We start from the raw sequence: 15,149 nt of genomic DNA, 5'->3' as shown, positions 1-15,149 counted from the left end.
GACACTCCCTATTTGAGAACAACGGTGCTCAAATAGGGAGGGTGGTGTTTTGGCATCCCTCCATGAGTTACTTAGAATTTCTGTAAAAAATCTCAAAAATCTAACGCTAAAAACGTAAATTATTTGTCACAATCAAGCTAAATAAATCACATTTAAATTTATGTAAATTAAATATTTATTTTCATGTTAAAAACAGTAATTATCTGCTCTTATGTATATTTTTAAAAACTATAGTTTGTGGTAAAAACATTTTTAATATTTTTCAAATGGTTTCCATATTCACATAGTTTTTCAAATGTTGCTGGGTCTTTTTAAATTAATTTTTTCAAGATTTATTTTTTGGCTTTGAATTGTTTTAATGCTCTCTGACTTTCTATATGTAAAGTTTTAAATAAATCAAGCTTTATTGCGCTTTCAATTTTGTTACTAATTTTATTTAGGATTAAACAATTAAACATGACAGAACATTGCTTAACATTCAGCGAATTAACAAGAATATACAATTAGTAATTGCAACCAGAAGGAACAGATAATGGTAAATAAGATAACAAATTTAGTAATACAAGAACTTTTATTCACATATATTTACATCACGCTTTTTATTTTTTGCGAAATATTCTTTTGAAGGGTTTAGCACCACTTCCGGAGAAGACACGAGACGTGTAAGTGCCTAAAATAAATAAAGAATAAAAATAAAAAAAATTGACAGATGTGCTGATATTGATTTTGTGTAGCCGCTCTTGAACTCATACTTGTTTACTGATTTTTTTTTTTTAACAAACGTAGAGTTTATGCAGCTAGAAGGTATTTAAATAAGGGGACTGAAAAAAAGTCCTGTTTATTTTGAAAACCTGCAGGAGGAGTCAGCCCCGCCCACAGGTCTCTGGCCCCGCCTCCTACCTTTTGAGCTCGGCAACTTTTTATCATTGATTCCCTCCCATCCTGGATCAGTGGACCGTCCTTCGTGACGTTTGTCTTTTTTTAAAGACAGGACGCCTCGGGTCTGCATTGAGTCTCCACAGATCTTTTAACTAAGTAGGCTGTCAGCAGACGGATTTTCTCTGCACTCAAGTAAGAAAACTGAGTTTTTTTCGCTCCTGTTTTTATTATCATTCTTTATTCCGTTTAAAAATGTTCATTTTTATGACTGCGACTGCTAATTTCTAAGCTTTTATGTTAGCTTTGCTGCTCAAGTGTTGTGTCGTACTTGTATTTAAAATAAATCTGATATTTGTGAATAATGCTTTAATTTTAATGTATTTTGATTTTTTTTTTCCAAATGTGAGAAAAGTTGGAACAATAACGCTTTTTAAAAATTCCCTAAAAACACTTAAAACATGTTGCGCCTTTAAGGATAAAGAAGTGTTTGTCCTCCAAACATGTCGGAGTTATTTTTGGTTTAAATACGTCTCTTTTTACTGAGCTCTAGCACCCAAACAAACTTCTCTTTATAGTTCAGCACTCAGCACTAATTAGTCATTTGATTTTTTTTGAAGATTCATGGAGAATCCTGAAAAAACAACAACAACGCTGATTTAAAAGCTGCAATGTCCGAGGTGTAAATCACCTTTTGCCAAGAGCACTGATCACAATGAACCTGTTTTCTTGGACTTAGTGCTGATAAGACAAAAGGTGTCCTCATGTGGTGTTTACTTACAAAGTATTAACATGTTTTCACTAAATGCTCCATAAAAATTATGAAGAGTGTATATCCAGAGAGAGAAATAATTGCTATTTTTCAGTCACCAGATATTTGGAAAAATAGCAATCTTGTCTACGCATTTTCTTTTGAATAAAATGCTGTCAAAGGCACTAGAAATGTAAATACTTAAAAACTAGGCCTCTTATGAGGATTTTTATTATAAAAGACAAATACATAAAGATGAATTTTTGCAACATTTTTCGATATAGCTGTGTTAAGCATGTTTTATGCTAGAAGTACATAAGTAAAAAGAATATGGCAAAAATACCAATATATCACATTTTTTGTCATTTTGTTATTTTATTCATGGTGGGTTTTTTTTAATTCTCTTTTCAACATTTCCTTCTGCCATGGAGAATAAAACGTCAGGAACTGCTGGTAAAGCGAATCTTGACAAATATCCGGCAAGAAGCTTTTCTGGGTTGGAGAAAGAAAATGGGAGCCATTGTTGGAGAAAGTTGGAACATTAGTCCCACTAACTTGTCAATTAGATATTGTGAGAGCACAACATCTCCTTTAGGAGACCATTAGAATGCATGATTCAGTTTGATTCAGTTTGGTTATACCAACACTTGAGCAATATTTTGCTGAGTAATAACAAGAAACTTTTTGCAAACGTACACATTTAAAATAATATTTTACAGTCATCAAACATGGTAGTGGTAGCGTGATGGTCTGGGGCTGCTGTGCTGCATCCTGACCTGGATAGTTTGTCATAGACTCATTAATACTCTGCCATAAATCCTGAAAGCAGAATAATTTGATTTCAGGCTCAAGCCCTCGTGTTCTGCAGCTGCAGCACCATCACAGACGGTTCATTACTGCATAGGCGAGAAGTACATTTGGACTTGAATCCATTTGAAATGTTGTGATATGACCTTAAGCTAGGCAATTTTAGTTAAAAGAAGTAAAGAAATCAAGAAAATGCAAAGACATAGGCACATACAAAAAGCATGACATCCCACTTTTGGCGTTTTGTTGTTTCAGCAACTCATGTCTCTCAAACCAGACTTACTGGTTCCTCTGAATCCGTAGACTGTTATGTACAGGTCAACAGCTGATCTCCATAACCACAAACACACACACATGCCCACGCAGACATATTTCAGTAGACGTGAGGTGTTAAGCCTGTCATAAGTTAGTGAAATCCCCAAAAACACTGAAACTCTCCTCCCACAGAGCGGTCCATCACTGATGCCCCGGTGAATCTTCAGGTATATCGATTGTAACAACCATGGCACACAGTAATGTAAGTACACTTTTTTTTGGTTTCAGTTATGTATAATATAAGACGTGACTATTTTTTTTCACAAATCAAATATGCAAAACATCTTCTTTGTTTTACCAAATTAAAATCAGCAAAACCTGGAGACCTGAAATATTTGTGTCCTGTTGTTTTATAATTTATTGACTTTGCTTTATGTTGATGTTTAGGGGAAAAATATGATTTCTGCAAAGTATTAAATACGTTAAGTCCTTTTTTTTCTAATTAGATTACTGGACACCATGATCATCTGAGCCCCTTTTTCGCTTCTCGCATTCAAATTTAAGAATTTACTCAAAACCCTGCATTAAAGTTAGACTTAAACAGCATCACATTGTAATAAATGTATTTAATTTATTCGTGGATAGGCATTGGCAAAATCTGGACAATTCAAATTTTTAATGAGCTTCCTAATTTTCTTAATAAACCAGGAATTAAACCTTTTTTTCTGTCTTAAACTCCAAATTTAAAAAAAATTTTGTTTACCTCATGCAATAAAAATGCTGAAGTCATGAAAATGCAAATAAATAAATATTGAAATATCTGAAGGAACAGAAAAAATTACCCTAAACATTTTATGAAGAACTACAGTGAGGATTCATGTTCAAAACTCAGAAGTTTTAACATTTTTTCGGGGTTTCTTACCTTCACTACGCCCTGCAGCATTGAAATGATTATTATTATCACACAGAAGGCAAAGTAACTTTCAAATGATTTAAAAACAAACGAAAATGCATGGCTTTGAAAGTACATACAAGTGTAAATGTAAATTGATGATCTGTATGTTTAGGATTTGATTATCCAAACGTGGTTTTTTGTGGTGTTTTTCTCAGCTGCGATCAGCTTCCCCCTCTGCTCTCGGTGATGTCAACCTGGGACCTTCAGCAAACCCTCAGTGAGTTTTCCTTTTCTCACTGACACATACGTAGTCAAAGTCATACACTTATTTTTCATGAAATTCTAAAATCAGCTGATCAAACTAACAGACTGAATTATGCAAATGAGGAGTCTGTAAAGCATCAGTTATCAGGTTTTTTTTTTTCCAGCCTCGTTCTATTCAGGACAGTGTCCAGCTATAAATGGGTGGTGTTAACGTGTCGCATAGTGTGATTTGGACCTTCTCCTATTCCTTAAAACGGCCTAAACCATGCAAAATCAACTTTTTTGAGCTTTTAAGTGTATTATAATGTTTATTACTGACAAAAAACAACCCCACAGCGGTATTTTGCTCCATTCTACGCATTTCTGAGCATTCCTATAAAACCTGCTCTCTGAGCATCAGCCCCTTCCAGGAAGAGTCTGCACTGCCAGCTCCGCCCCCAGGCTAACACAAACAGCCACTTTCTCTGTGGAACTAGCTGTGGTTGGCTACAACGCTTTCCTTTTCTATGCACATCCATCTTTGCAAAAGTTGGAATGATGTTTGGGAGAAACGCAGACACGCTGCCGAGGCCGGCTTTAGGTTTGACGTCATGAAATGGGCGGCACCCACAAGGAGCGAAAGGCGGAGCCTCAGAGAGTGTAGTGTAAGAGTGTAGGGAAATGAGCGGTGAAAATAATTAATAGTTCATTAAATAATTGTTCTTTTGTGTGCCTAAGGTAGTATTTTATCATATTCATGTGGAATTTGTTTTCTCTGAAAGGCTTAAGAAAAGCATGATGTAGGACTGTTTAAAGAGTCAGACCAGCTCAACTCTCATGGACAGTTTAGAGTGTATGAAGTATCAGCAGATGTTAGCAAAACATGATTAAATATTCAAATATTTGTCATGGATTTCAGTAACTTTCTTAGGAATTCATTGTAACAATTAAGAAGCAAACATCTTTCTCATATCAGATCTTATACATATTTCTGGAACAAATGAACAATTTAATAACACATTTAAAGCTAAATCTTAGACTGTAGACCTGAGGGAATATGTTAAAAATTAATGTTCATGACCACGTTATCAGAAAAAGATTTAACGAGTGTGGTTTGTTTGAAGAGGTTGCCTGGAGAAGGCCTCTCCTTCCTGAAACTAAATCCCAGGAATTCGTAGATTTACAAACCTAATGAGTTTAAACTGCAGTTCTTAAAGATTTTAGCTGCATATGATTTTTTTTTTCATGTAATTCCCACTTTAATGTGAAGTGCAATGAAGTGAGGAAAGCTAGGAAGGACATGACCTCACAGAAAAAAAAGTGCTATTCAAGTGAAACTGTGTGATCCACTGGACTCCTTATGGCAGAGAAGGCTCTCCTATGATCCGTGCTCAGTTTTACTCAGAGATAACTATGAGCGCATCAAGCATTTGTTGGTTTTATTTCCTTTAGTACATCAAAGGGAAGCATTTCTATGCTCCTAAACACAGCAGACTGACACTGGGATCAGCTGAGTGACAGCAGCATCACAACTTTCCCTTTACATAACACCTGTTTAATCTTTGTCGCGATCCCTGAAGGGTTATAAAAATAATCGCTCCTCATTTCATTTTACAGTTCACTGGATTAGATGGAGGTGGTAAAGAGGGTGTGCTGGGGGAATTGAACAGAAAAGGTGGCTCCAGGTGTCATTTGATTCTCCTCTCGAGCTTGTTTTACAACAGTTCAGCGAGATTTGTGTGATGAAAACAATCCTCCTGCTGAACACGATGAACGCTGACCTCCGTGACCTGCCCGAGGGGCGGGCGGCCACATGGAGGGGCCTGTTCTGCAGGCGAGACGGGTTACAGAGATAACTTTAACCCTTTCAATCCTTAATCCAGAACTCCACTTAATTGAATGGGAAAAAAACCTGGAAGAATATATTTTTATTATGATTGTAAGAAAATTTAGGCATGAAGGGGTTAACTATTATTGAAGCTAGACTCACTTTTTAGGCAGAGAAGAGAATAATTAAATAACTATAATGACCTAATTAAATCTCAGATTGAATGTGCGGACAAGTGTATTTGTCTACCTGGACAACTAAAATGAACTTTGTTAAGAACAAATCATTGCAAAATAAAATATAAATTATAGTTTCCATTTAAAACTTCAATCATTTGTATCAATAATTGTGACATTTGAACAATTTATTACTGCAATTAATTTTATAATATATAATATTAGACTATTCAAGTCTTTGCCCAGCAATTTCGGATGAGCTGCATAATATCAAATTCATTGAAGACAACATTTAAGTATCATGAATAGAGGAGAATGGTTTGTTTTCCTCTAAATTTAACTCATTTGGCAACATTTTAAAATACAGTGGCCCAGACCATGAGCTTACCACCACCAGGTTGATAAACAAAAACCCTTAGTTCCAAAAAGGTTTAACTTAATTTTATTTTTTCTTCCAGAATTTTTTTTTTCAATGACTCGTTTTCATGAAATTTCGGCAAAATTAGATCATTTTTTAAAACCAACTTTTGAAACGACAACACTTCTGGTGTTGTCGTCAAAATAGTCACCTCCTCCCACAGTTTAACAACTTCATTTCCTCTTAAAGGTGGATATATTTAAATCTTAGAAAGGTGGTATTAGTTTCCCATAAAGATAAATTAGGATTTTGATCTTCCAAGGTTTTATTTTTATAGCTTTTAAGGTGAATTTTATAGAGAAATCTAGAAAACTACTGAATGAGGCACACATTTCTGGTCACCTTAATGGAAGATAATTTTCTTTCAGATGTTTGTGCTATACTTCCACATGTTTAAGTTTTTGGGCCCTTTATGTAATTGTGTACCTAAAAAAAAAGAAAAGTTTTTATATGAATATTTTGTGTTTTACTTTAGCGCCAGACCGACTGACTTTGACTTCTTGGCTGTCATTGGTAAAGGGACCTTTGGAAAGGTAACTCTCCACTTGTTTTCCTACATCTCCTTGTTTTTGTTTTTTTAAATGCAAATTCTCGTTAGTCATTCCGTTCATACATTGACTAGCGCAGACTCCCTGGCTGACTTTAGTTTGGGGAGGTGAAATGTCATATTTTTGCTTGTTTAAATGGTTGCTTTTGTAAATTAACACTGATCTATGCATAAAACCAAAGCTGCTGCTCTCACATTGTATTATGTAAAAGATTAGGAGTGGAAATGAGCATGACGGTGACCTACTGCTGACATTGGTCAGAGGGAGTCTTGTGTGGCAACTTCTATCTGCTTAAAATGTGCTTCCTGCTCCACCAATCATTAACTCTGCAGTTCACTGAGGACCTCGTTTTTTTCCAAAAAATCACAATAATATAAATTTTATTCCCAAAAACCAAAATGATAGCAATCATTTTATGAGAATGCTTGTTTCTTTGTATCATATTTCTCAGTATCATCTGTTTCCACTGATCACTCATCGGTGGAGCTCTTTGGTAAAAATGCCTGACTGCAGAGCAGCGTGTCCCCATGCTGGTGCAGGATATTTACCAAACAAACCCTCTAATAAGCAAACCTCCATGCAGGTCCTGCTCGCCAAGCTGAAGGCTGACAACAAGTTCTACGCCGTCAAAGTGCTGCAGAAGAAAATCATCCTGAAGAAGAAAGAGGTTTGCATTTCATTCTGTTCATCTGTGTGAAACCACAGCAGGGGAATGAGCTCAAAACGGAAACACTTTGCAGCTTTTAGGTGGATCTAATGAACTATTTCCTCACCAGTCAAAGAAAAATGTTGTATTTGTGTCCCTTTAAAGTGCAACCTATTAACATGCAACTTATTGACAAAAGCCCTGCAGTCCAACAACCTAATAAAGTAAACCACTCGATCACGGTATTTAAACAGTTCACAGAAAAGTGTGTGTTTGGTTTGTCCGGTGAGTCAGTAACTTAGACAGATATTAGTAAACAGTCTCCTGACCAGCAACAGGATCTGAATCTTATCTAATCTTCTGTTTGTTCAGTTCAAAGAACACATTTTACAACACTTAACCAGCTTTATGTTTGCTGAGCAACACAGGAGAAAAAAATGTCGGATCAAAAACATGAATCCTCTCACCTAAAGCTATTTTTTTTCTGCCTCAGTGAAATGCATGATCTGTTCCAATCATTGTCTGACATTTCAATTCTGACCTTGAAAAAGCTTATTTTACCACATGAGGAAGAGTTTAGTCTAAAAGGCATTTCATCATCCTACATTCTATGGAATTTGATTCATAAATGATGTCTGGAATGATGGTTTCTCTTCCAGCTTGCAACGAACTTGAGTAAAGAATGGATCTTTATCTTTTGAACAATTCTTCTTTCAACTATAATCAATAAAAACTGACCATCTGAAAATAGGTAACATGTATGTTAAGCCCACACACACCTTGTTTTAGCACAAACAGGATACAGAAAAATACATTTACATGGTGTGTGATTTCTGTGTTCTGGAATGTTTACAGTATCATCTACAGTAAAAGGGAACATTGTCACGCAGTGCTATAAAGCATTCAACCAAATGAAAACAAACGGAGAGCATGATGCAGCAGAATCCCTTTGAGGTGCGGGTGGTTGGAAGACATTCGGTCATGCAGGGAAAAATGACACATTCTATAGAAGGGATTCTTTCATCCTATGTATATGTTCTACAGTCCAAAGGATGAATTTTTTTTCTTTTAATCAGAGATTAAACATTTTCTTAAAGTCCAACCACGTCTATAGAGTCGATTTATTTATTATTTTGCTGGAAATGCACTGAAAGATGTTCTTTTTTCTATGCAGCAAAAGAACATCATGGCTGAGAGAAACGTTCTGCTGAAGAGTCTGAAACATCCGTTTCTGGTTCGGCTCCACTATTCCTTTCAGACGTCAGAGAAGCTTTACTTTGTTCTTGACTACGTCAACGGTGGAGAGGTAACCGCTTAGCAGTAAATTCAATAAATGGATATGTACCGGTATGTGTATTTGCCTTTTTGCAGACATTTTGAATTTAGAAAATAAAGTTTTGAATTGAATGAAAAAGTACATAAAAACATTTCAACTCAAATGTCAAATTTTAAAATGAACATATCGAACTTTGTTAGTAATTTTGTCACGCAGCCACTACATAGACTTTTATGCATTAACTTTCTGTTTTTTGTCATTCATGCATGAAATGCGTAATTCACAAGTGTTTCTTGTGTTCATCATTCATCGATGTGATGTCGATGTGCATCTGATGTAGTTTATACGCAATTATTACATAAATCTTGAGCAATTATACCTAATTTTTTGCAGGATGCATACGACAAACCATGACCGTTCCATATATGTCGGACTGACTTTGTACGCATGTACCACCGATGTATAACTTTTATATCCCGTATACTGCGTACATATCACATTAAAATTATGTAATTGACACACAAATCGCATGTTAAAAGCGCACGGTTCATGCACATTTTGCGGCGTTTTGTGTGGCTCTTATGTTGATTTACGTGTTCTTTTCTTGTTTTATTTGCACTTTTTCCTGGATTCATATCTGTGAAAATTTCACAGATATGATCAATTTTCATCCATGCAATATGCATAAAATGTAACATAGTGGCTGTGTGACAATATCGTACATTATATTTTTGAATCTTATTTATTTGTATTTACTAATTGATGATTAAATGTTATCATTTTTGGCTTTCTGTGTCATTTCTGTTTCTTCCTGATTCAGTTTTATTTTAATTCCATCCTTTTATCTGTTTAGATTCCATCACTAAACTCGTTTTAAACCTTTTTGTAATTTCTGGGTTTGTTTCTCTTCAGCTGTTCTTCCACCTGCAGAGAGAAAGGTGTTTCTCAGAGCCCAGAGCGCGGTTCTATGCAGCTGAAGTTGCAAGCGCAATCGGCTACCTTCACTCTCTCAACATCGTCTACAGGTTGGAAAAACTAACGGAGTTCAGGACGATGTATTTTGGAATTCTGTTTGTGACCAACTGGTTCTTTTTTTTCCCCTCAGAGATTTGAAGCCAGAAAATATTCTTTTAGATTCTCAGGTAAGTTGGTAGAAACATTCCTCCGTGTGTATTTGGTGCATGTGTTCATGGTTTTTTTTTTTGTGCAGGGTCATGTGGTGCTGACAGATTTTGGACTCTGTAAAGAAGGTGTGGAGCCAGAAGGAACAACGACAACGTTCTGTGGCACTCCAGAGGTACAACATTCATGAAGGAGCCACATTGGTGTTAGAATGGACTTTAGCTGTCTGAACAGCCGTTAAAGTCGCACTCCGGTCATGTTTTGATCTATTTTTAATGTGTTCCCACTAGTCTTTTAATTATGACTGTGCCGGTGTTGTTTTACCGGATATGGTTTTTACGGAGCGGGCTGCATGGTTTTTACGGAGCGGGCTGCATGGCGGTGCTCTTGCTTCACAGCTAGAATCCCGACGGGGACCTTACTGTGTGGAGTTTGCATGCTCTCCTTGTGCATGCATGGGTTCTCTCTGGGCGTCTGTTCGCCCAACAGCAGCTGGGACAGGCCCCAGCAACCCCGAAAGCGACAAAGCGGGTTGGGAAAATGGATAGTTTTTATAGAGTGGCAGTAGAAATTGTTGAAATGGCTTTTTTTTCTCGCTGCTCCTGATTTTCAAAAATTTGAATTAAAAAAATACTCAGTAGTGCAATTTTGAGCTTAATTTTCTTAATATACGTCTTCCATCATCAGAAAAATGCCCCAAAACAGTTCAAAAACACAATTTGAATTGGAGTGGATGTTTGAAGTGTTTTTTTTCTTCTTCTTTGTCATCACTATAGATTTTTTCTTCTTCTTTGTCATCACTATAGATTTTTTCTTCTTCTTTGTCATCACTATAGATTCTCTGTCTCTGATTTATTCTCTTTTTTTTTTTGCGTTCTTTGTTCAGTATCTGGCACCAGAGGTTCTCCGTAAAGAACCATATGACAGGACGGTGGACTGGTGGTGTCTGGGAGCAGTTCTTTATGAGATGGTCTATAGCCTGGTAGGTGTTTATGTTTCTGGATGTGCCTTCAAAAGCTACTTAGTTTCCAATTTTTGACCAAAATGACAGAAGGTTTATTCTTTAAACCTTCCTTACATTTTTATATATTCTTTCTGTGATTATATACCGGTAATTGTTTTTTAAAATCAAACTCGATAAATAGAAATGGTTTTATTACCACAATGCAGTTCTGCGTTTTTCCTCTCTGATTCTTTTGGACACATTCTTTTAATACTAACAATTGTTTGCATTTGGGAGGTTTCTCTAAGTAAATCCAAGTATTTGTAAGCTGACAGTGATGGCTTTGCAACGTTTTCATACGTGTAGAACACTCAACAATGTTCACCCTCAATTGATGGTGATTTTAGCCTCCCTTCTACAGCCGTGACGTGGGTGAGATGTATGACGGGATCCTCCACAAGCCGCTGTTTCTGCCACCGGGAAAGTCAGAGGCCATCCGCTCTCTGCTCGTGGGTCTTCTGCAGAAAGACCCGCACAGACGTCTCGGGTCTATTGCTGACTTTGTAAGTAACTTTCACCGAAAAAAAAAAAGTTTTCACTTCTCATTAAATAAATGTGCACTAGTGCAAATTACATACACTAAGGAAATTCAAAGTAAATGCAAATAAATGTAATAAGACTCATTTAGTTCAACTTCTGAGTTTACTAAACATTGTATAGGTGTAAAAAAAAAAAAAAAAGAAGATTGTTACGTTGAAATTTTGCTTGTTTTGTAGGAACTTTAACATCTCTAATCTCTGTTCCAACTACAGCTGGAAATAAAGAACCACTCTTTTTTTACTCCAATCAACTGGGATGACCTTTACCACAAGAGAATTACTCCTCCTTACAATCCCAATGTGGTAAGTAGTTTCAGACTTTCTCTCGGCTCTCCAATCCGTCTCCATTAACACATTAATACAAAACGAACATTTTGTCTTTATTTATTTTGATTCTAAAATGCAGGGAGTAACAGGACCACAGCTTAATTCACTAACGTATCAGCTGAGAGGCGACATTCTTATATTTGTCATTTTTTTTACTTCAACTCAGACTTAAATGTCAAATATTTCCTTTCATCAGCTGACATTTTATCACAGATAAAACCTAGAACTAATCCTGAAGCAAGTCTGTGAGCAGACAAGAAAAGTTTAACGTTACATTTATATTTGCCTTCACAAAACACGAAGGCTTCGTCATTCATAATTTTATTTCCTCGTTTTTTGCCCACTGATGTTTTTTATATATGAAAGGAGTTCTAAACCGTAACTTATTAAAAATGTTTCTGCATTTTCAGCGAGGCCCTGCCGACACTCAGAACATTGATCCAGAGTTCACCAGGGAAATGGTTCCAAACTCAGTCAGTCAGACCCCAGACCTCAACGCCAGTTTCAGCTCCAGCAACGCATTCCATGGTTTCTCCTTTGTTGCTACAGAAGACAGCTTTCTGTGAGGCGCATAGTCCCTGACTGTCGTCTTGTATTAACGTGAAAAAAAACAAACAAGCTTATGTTGGAGTAGGGAGTCATCACTCCCCGGAGTTTGGACCTCACAAATATCGCAGCTCCTCATGTGACTCTGCCGGCATCCTTTAGGGCGTGAAGCAGAGAGGGAGACGGAGGAGGATGGAGACATTTAGAGTTAAACACATTATGTGACTTACTTTTAGAAATTTCAACACAAAGACAAAGCCAGCTATTAAAGCAGAATCTTTAAACTCATTAGATTTTATTTACGGTAATAGTTTTTCTTTTTGGTGGAAGTTTTTGAGTAACAGACTATGATACATGAAAAAAAGGTATTTCCAACAGTGTATTCAGTCTAATTGGTTAACACATTGAAATCTAGCTCTCCTATTATTGCTAGACCAACGAACACAAAACACTGGATTTACACAAGATTAGTTTCTTTATACATTCACTTTATTATAGTGCATCATTTTGAAAATAATTAAAAGAGACAGCAAAATAGGAAAACATGATCTTTACTAAAATTTGTCTCCATTATTTCTCATTAAATTTGAGCAAAATTCTGCATTTTACTATATGACTTAGAGAAGAATATCTGGAAATTAGATGCTTATTTAAAAATACAAATGGGAGACTTTTAATCTAACATGTCACAGGGGACAAAATCACAAATGGCATCAATAGCTCAAACTTGACCTTTTTACCCTTTTCATACTCTATTAAAGATGGCTTTTGTTCATACTTATGAGTAAAATCCCAGGAGATGCTCAAATGAACTGTAATCAATAGACGTTGTGACGCAGTGGTTGCTGCTCATCACAAAACTGTTGTTTGAGAAATGCTTTTTCCGTATGTGCAATGATGTAGAATAAATACTCCATGTACAGTTGCAGTCCAGACATATATTAGTACAATTTCTATTATTAATATATATTCTGTTTTCATAAATAAAATGTCAGAAGTTTCTTTTAATAGATGTTTTAGACTGTAAACAAGTAGATTTGTTCATTTAGATTTAGAGGAACAGTGTTGTTGAAATGAAGAAACTGTGTCAGATGTGTGAATGAATGTACAGCAAATGATGTGATAAGTTCATGTGTATTGTGATAAGATGTGTTGGACAACAGATATTGTATGTTTTTTTTATCCCAATTTTCTTAAATAAATGTCTAGTGAAATTTGTACGTTTTGTTAAAAAATGGTTGCAGGTTCTACTTCTGTCAGGCTCCTTGACAGGCAACAAACAGACTCCTGGCCGCGCTAACCTTTCAAGCTAGAACTCTGTGTACCTGACTCTTCTAGACAATTACAGTAAACAGATCTGTTGGTGCTTTTCATAACCGGTGACCCGGTCGGACGCCAGCAGTGGACTGAGGACATTCATAGCAAAAATCCATGTGTGACTGTGTATATAGAAAACCTGTAAATAAATCAAGCAGGTGTCAAAATATTGTCATGTACTTTTGAATAAAGAACATATTGTGACATGTCACTGGTTATGCACGCCAATTACTGGCCTCATTCGTGACCCAAGACCTAAACAATTCAAACATTCAGAAATTTTAGTTGTAGCAATTTCTACAGTCTTATAAAAACCGCCAACAATTAAGGAAATTTCTCTTCCAACATAATTTGAAATTATAACTAAAAGTGCAATTTTATGTGCAACAGAGAATAGTTAAGAAATGTAAGTACTGGTACTTTTTTTTTAGTGGGGTTTAATTGTCTTTGCCTGTACTGCTCGACGTGTACGTTCTGATTTTTTTCAATTTTTATTTTATTTTTGCTTTTTATTTTATCCAACAGTAGGCGCATTATAAAAATACAATAAAAAAACTCCAAACTCACAATTCTAGAATTTGTTTCTATCAAACGGCACACTAAAAATCTTTTTTGACAGTAACAGCAGTACTTCTTAAATCAAGATATTGTGATTTCAGTATTATTGTGTGTTCTTAAATTTTTATTTTCAGCACAGAAGGACTACGCTGATTTGTTGCTTTTGTCTCCCTCTTGTTCAAAACAGTTAGCTTTAAAACAAAACTCGAGTCCCACTGGTCCCCTGTACCTTTCAAGATATTACTGCTGAAGATATTGTGTGAATGAACTCGTACATGAGGTAGCATACTTAAAAAAAGTCACATTTGTACTGCTTTCTGTTTTTCAGATGAGTAATATGTAAAACAACTCACGTTTGTCAAGTGAAATTCTTTAGGGACACTCCTGCAAATTCATATGTTAACTTACCAGACAGTGTTAATATATATATGTCTAAAAACAAAAGCATTTTTTTGGTTAAAAAAAAAAAAAATATATATATATATATATATATATATATATATATATATATATATATATATATATATATATATATATATATATATATATATATATATATATATATATATATATATATATATATATATATATATAAAATAATAATCTTTACAATATTTTCTGGAATTTGAAGCTTTTAATTTGAAATATTTATAAATGTTACTTGCATGAGCTTGTACAAATGTAGCCCATTGTATTTATTATGTTTATCAGATAATGATGGACAAAAGCACTTAACGATTAGAGTAGTTTGCATGCATGCAGCACGTGCCCCATCTTTTATGATCTGCACGGTTATCGAAATACAGTTGTAAATATAAAAATGACCGACATGGCTGTTCAACTTATTTTATCTTTTAAAATGATATATATTCTTAATAGAAATCGAAATTATATAAAATTACGTTTATATGTGGGTGAAGAGTAACAAAAGAAATTTAAAATTCCAAAAATTTTTAGATTGATTTATATAGGTTTCAAAAATATTATTCAGCTTAATGTGGTTATTAATTTAATATTA

At 35.2% G+C, this 15,149-nt stretch overlaps 1 protein-coding gene across 1 annotated transcript; it reads left to right on the top strand.

Moving 5' to 3' along the window:
* The first annotated feature begins 942 nt into the window (after positions 1-942).
* Positions 943-13,784, top strand: sgk2 (SGK2, serine/threonine kinase 2). The gene is made up of 13 exons (XM_004070336.4): positions 943-1,071; positions 2,882-2,951; positions 3,800-3,861; positions 6,725-6,782; positions 7,381-7,464; positions 8,618-8,749; positions 9,632-9,744; positions 9,825-9,861; positions 9,930-10,016; positions 10,728-10,823; positions 11,192-11,347; positions 11,597-11,686; positions 12,121-13,784. Exons 2-13 carry the CDS (start codon positions 2,937-2,939, stop codon positions 12,274-12,276), a joined length of 1,086 nt encoding a protein of 361 aa, XP_004070384.1. The 5' UTR covers positions 943-1,071; positions 2,882-2,936; the 3' UTR covers positions 12,277-13,784.
* Positions 13,785-15,149: the final 1,365 nt, after the last annotated feature.

This window comes from Oryzias latipes, chromosome 7 (genome assembly GCF_002234675.1).
Source record: "Oryzias latipes chromosome 7, ASM223467v1".
In the NCBI taxonomy this organism is placed as follows: Eukaryota; Metazoa; Chordata; class Actinopteri; order Beloniformes; family Adrianichthyidae; genus Oryzias; species Oryzias latipes.
The sequence above is the reverse complement of the archived record's forward strand: the minus strand, read 5'-3'. Positions and strand labels throughout refer to the sequence as shown.

Coding starts and splice junctions, on each gene's coding strand:
- sgk2 (XM_004070336.4), top strand. Junction 9,862..9,929: donor ATATTCTTTTAGATTCTCAG/GTAAGTTGGTAG, acceptor TTTTTTGTGCAG/GGTCATGTGGTGCTGACAGA. Junction 10,824..11,191: donor ATGAGATGGTCTATAGCCTG/GTAGGTGTTTAT, acceptor TGGTGATTTTAG/CCTCCCTTCTACAGCCGTGA.